Source organism: Lactuca sativa, chromosome 7 (genome assembly GCF_002870075.4).
Source record: "Lactuca sativa cultivar Salinas chromosome 7, Lsat_Salinas_v11, whole genome shotgun sequence".
NCBI classification, from domain to species: Eukaryota; Viridiplantae; Streptophyta; class Magnoliopsida; order Asterales; family Asteraceae; genus Lactuca; species Lactuca sativa.
Genome location: NC_056629.2, coordinates 83,749,873 through 83,754,686, shown reverse-complemented (window position 1 = coordinate 83,754,686; position 4,814 = coordinate 83,749,873). Strand labels below are relative to the sequence as shown.

The window sequence follows — 4,814 nt, the reverse complement described above, 5'->3', positions numbered from 1 at the left end:
GAACTCCCACAACTGCTCACTAATCGGCTCAACACATGCACCTGATTTGGAACCCGAACCTGAACCATCTCCCTGAGAGCTCATCTCCAAAGTAAAATACAATCAAGCCAATAATCAGAATTCGCCCAAGAATCTACCTCTCATCAGCTTCTTAGATTCTCCAAGACTCTCACTGATTCGAGTATGGATCTTGTGCTTTCAGTAGTACGGGACCAATACTACCTTCCACACCTATCCATACTTTCCGCAACAATCCTCCTAAATCCTCTAAGTCACTTCTTCAAACCATTATGCCAGTACTCACTAAACCATACTGCTAACCCACTATAACATATCCTAGGCTTTCCTAGGTTCCCGAACCCACCCATTCCTCAGCTGCTGAAGGATTCCCATTAATGTCAACAAGCTACCTCATGAATATAGCCACATACAATAGAGATCAGATAATCCTTCGACTAAAAGACTCATCCCTAGAACGGCTGGAATCAGACAAGAGCTGCGCAATAAGGTCAAGTCCATCACTATGAGATTATCCGGCATGTGCCCCATGTGACTTAGCATATTCACTTAGTAGCTAACTCACATCACTAAGAGTCCCACAAAGCACAAAGCAAGCAACATTCAGACAATGGAAAATCTAACCAACATACTCCATCAAGCCATTTTATCCTCTAATCAGGAATCTATACTAGCATACAATCACGCATAACCTAAACAGGCCATCCTATTCCTACCACTGGCTGATCAGTTCTAGCATGCAAATCTATAAGCACGTATAAGCATACAAATGCATCTCTCCTAGATTCTTAGCTCTAATCTAGCATCCAAATCACATAATCATATCATATAACATAACAAACATGTATTGGTATTTTGGGAACCAATTACTTGAGCTCGGTCGATTGCACGCATCACACCCCTTTATTTACTTAGAAATTCTTTTGTAATTAAATGTTTATTTTATAAAAATTTCATCAAACCCTCGGTTTGAGTTCAGGCAAACCCGAGAGTATGCCTGAATCCCTCAAACAAGGCACTAATACCAACTTGTAACATCCTAAAATTTCAGGATAAAAATTTCATTTTTAATATAACTAAAACACTATTGTAAATTTGTTCACACATTGAAAAGCATTTTAAATAAAACATTTATCAGACTTCATTTCCAAAATTTACATATTGCGGAAAAACATGGGCGTCTGCGCTGCAAACGTCCTGAGCTCCTTTATCTAAAAACTGAAGGTACCTGAAACCAAAATAAAAAACCGTAAGCACGAAGCTTAGTGAGTTCCCCAGATACCACATACCATAAATATCAATTGATCCATACATGACATACATAATTGTGAGCCATACATATATCATAATCAATAAAGGCGCTATGTGCCGCACATAGTCTTGCCATTATGCCACAGGCCGCCTCGTGGTCTTTCTTGCCAAGCCGAGGGCCACCCAGGGTCTTACAGACAAGTTTTAGGAGCCACATCCTGGTCTTCCACGCAAGCATAGCAAAGACAACTGGCATATATACTACTTTACTTATCTAATTAACATACAGTGTGCCAGGAGCCACTTCCTGGTTTTTCATACATAATGTCTAGGGCTAACCCCCAGGTCTTCCTACAATACATAATAGCATACAGTATGCGAAGAGCCACCTCCCGGTCTTCCATACATAGTGCCTAGGGCTAATCCCCGGGTCTTCCTACCATACATAGACCAAATGCGCCGGTATTGGAGCCTTCGACCCATACAAACAATGAGGAAACTCACCTCGACAGATGATCCTACGAATAATCTCTGACTGCAAATTCGCTAGAAACCCCCCACTATCAAACAAACAACACCCAATTAACAATTGAGTTTCAAACCAAAATAATTAATCCATAAACAATCCAACTAATCAAGTCCAATATTAACCCAACCCTATTGGGCCCACTAAGGCCCATCTACCAACTGGGCCCTCTAATGCCCAAATCCAAACTAGGCCCACAAAGGCCCAACCCCAAACTCCTTAGGCCAAGACTAGGAAATTTAATCAGATTAGTCCACATATGTCCTAAAACATAAAGCTGAAACCCTAAAACCAAGTCCAAGACCAAAAGCCCAAAAGTCCACTGGTGACACGAATGTTGGGCGTTCCCTTGTGGAGCGTTGGGCGTTCGTCACCGGACCAACCATCGGGACACTAGGCCAAAACATGCGGCATTCCTCAACCTTACGCACAACCTTTCCGACCAAAAACCAAAAAAAATACACAAATGACTTAATAACTTAAGCCCAACGTCCAGAATTTCCAAATAGGTCCATATCAGTGTCTTAATCCATAAAGTCGACAACTCAGCACCTTTGCATGTTCCAAAAGGACCTAAACATGATTCCAAACACCTAAACTTCATTAAGTGACCAATAATTCAAACATGGGAGGACTTAATGCATCAAGACTCCAACTTTAAATCAAAACCAACTCAGAAAAGGCAAGATGTACAAATCTTAGGCTCTTGGAGTGACTCAAACTCACAAAGAGCCTCAAAAGACCATAACATGCATACATCAAGTCCCAAATTAGATCTATAATGTAGAAGCGGCAAGATGAGAACTTTATACATTCAGTAGGCTGGAAATGATGTAAAACCTCTGGATCTACAAGCTCTTATCAATCCCTTGCTTCTTCTATAAACACCATCTTCTTCAATATCACCCAAATAACACCAAAATGCTCAAGGTAGGCTCAAAATATATACAAGAAGCTTAGGGTTTCGTTCTTAGGGTTAGATAGGATCGAGGCTCAAGGAAATGAGGGTTGGAGGTGAGTTAAAGTATTTAAATAGGGTCAAAGACCCAAAAATTAGGGTTTAATTTGCCAGGACGAACGCAACATGTTCCCTTGGGGAAAGCTGGGTGTTACCATATGCACCTATGTCTATTTTCCTTTTGAAAGCCATGCATTCCTACTTGGTATGACATGCGTACCTGGTTTGGCCCAAAAACCCCTCTAACTTCAAATAGTCATAACTTCTTCGTTATAACTCCGATTTTGGCGTTTTTTATATCCACGGAAACATAACGAGAAGCCCTACATTTATATAAACTTTATTTATCCTGAAACTCAACTGAACTAAAATCCAAAATTCATAAAAGGCCCGAACCAATGCCTTTACGAGTACCCTTGGGCTCCAAAACACAAATCGTATAATTGGATCATCCAAAATACATCATCCACCTCCAAATGAGCCCAAAATCAATTCTTCAAGGGTTTTAACTCGGCTAATACCCACTCCTTGATCACCACCCCAAGGAAAACTACTAAAACCACCGAATCCTGACGTTTTCGAATAACCACCCTGCGGACCCTGACCGCAAAACTTCACATAATTTCCATGAACCGATCTCGACCATAAACCAAGATGACACTGAACACTCTGTACCAGCAAAAGAGAAATGACCCTTCCTTAACCACTTTGAAATTCACGGTATACAAATGACATATGATACTACTTGAAGATGTAACTCATATATGAGCAAAGAAATGAACCAGATATATGCTTTACCCAAACTGATGCAAGATTCCAACAACCATAAACACATATATAAATAGCCTGAAAGAAAGCAAGAGATAGATACCTGCAGAACTCAAATTTCTCTCTGTTAGGGCTCCTGCCCTACCTTCTCATCCATCGGTGATCCTAAAAGAAGCTAGAGCAGACACGCTCACTATTCCTCCCCTCAACGTCAGACAGTCGGCCTTCTTGTGGCCCACCCGATCACAGTGAAAGCATAACGGACTTGCTCCCTGAGGACAGTCCTTGCTGATGTGGCCAACCTGGCCACACTTGTAGCAACCCAAACCCCTGGAACGACAAGCCCCATCTTGCAGTTTCCCGTACATGTTGCATTGACTCTGGTCTTGATGGCCTCTCGAATGCTGGTCAGAAGTCTTGGGCCTCTTCCCCATACCTTCCATAGTATGCACCTGATCTGACCTCTTCTCAGTGTGCTCCAAATCAATCTTCCGTTCTCGGGCTCTAGAGATCATATCATTCAGGGTCTCACACCCTGAAATACTCATGAATTTCCTGATGTCATCCCACAGCATATCGGGGTACCTTACTTTCTTTATATCCTCGTCTGCTACATATTGTGGTACCAATAAAGTCCTCTCCCGAAACTTGGCAGTGGTCTCTGCCACCGTCTCAGTAGTCTGGTGGAGATCTAGGAACTCCTGAGCCAACTGATGTACCTCAATCTCAGGTGCAAACTCGGCTCGGAACCTGGTCAAGATATCATCCCATGACATAGCATCGACCGCATCATCACCCAACTTACTACCGATCTCCTCCCACCAATCACGTGCCCGATCCATCAACTGGAAGGAAAAATATCTGACCTTCGCCTCCTCAGGGAAAAAATTCGTCCTGAACGTTTTAGCCATATATGCTAACCACATCCTACTGACAATGGGGTCCCTCTCCCCATGGAACGTAGGGGCTCCACAAGCACGGAACTCTCGGAAAATCAGTGTGCGAGCTCCAATGATAGCCATAATCTCTGAACGGAACACGCCCAAGCGATCGTCCACTATCTCCGAAAAACAGCGAGAGATCTCCTATGAAATGAACTCCCACAACTGCTCACTAATCGGCTCAACACATGCACCTGATTTGGAACCCGAACCTGAACCATCTCCCTGAGAGCTCATCTCCAAAGTAAAATACAATCAAGCCAATAATCAGAATTCGCCCAAGAATCTACCTCTCATCAGCTTCTTAGATTCTCCAAGACTCTCACTGATTCGAGTATGGATCTTGTGCTTT

The 4,814-nt window shown here is 42.6% G+C and overlaps 1 protein-coding gene across 1 annotated transcript; it reads right to left on the bottom strand.

Annotated features, from left to right (window-relative positions):
* Positions 1-3,670: 3,670 nt before the first annotated feature.
* Positions 3,671-4,543, bottom strand: LOC128127284 (uncharacterized). The gene has a single exon (XM_052765736.1). It carries the CDS (start codon positions 4,541-4,543, stop codon positions 3,671-3,673), a length of 873 nt encoding a protein of 290 aa, XP_052621696.1.
* Positions 4,544-4,814: the final 271 nt, after the last annotated feature.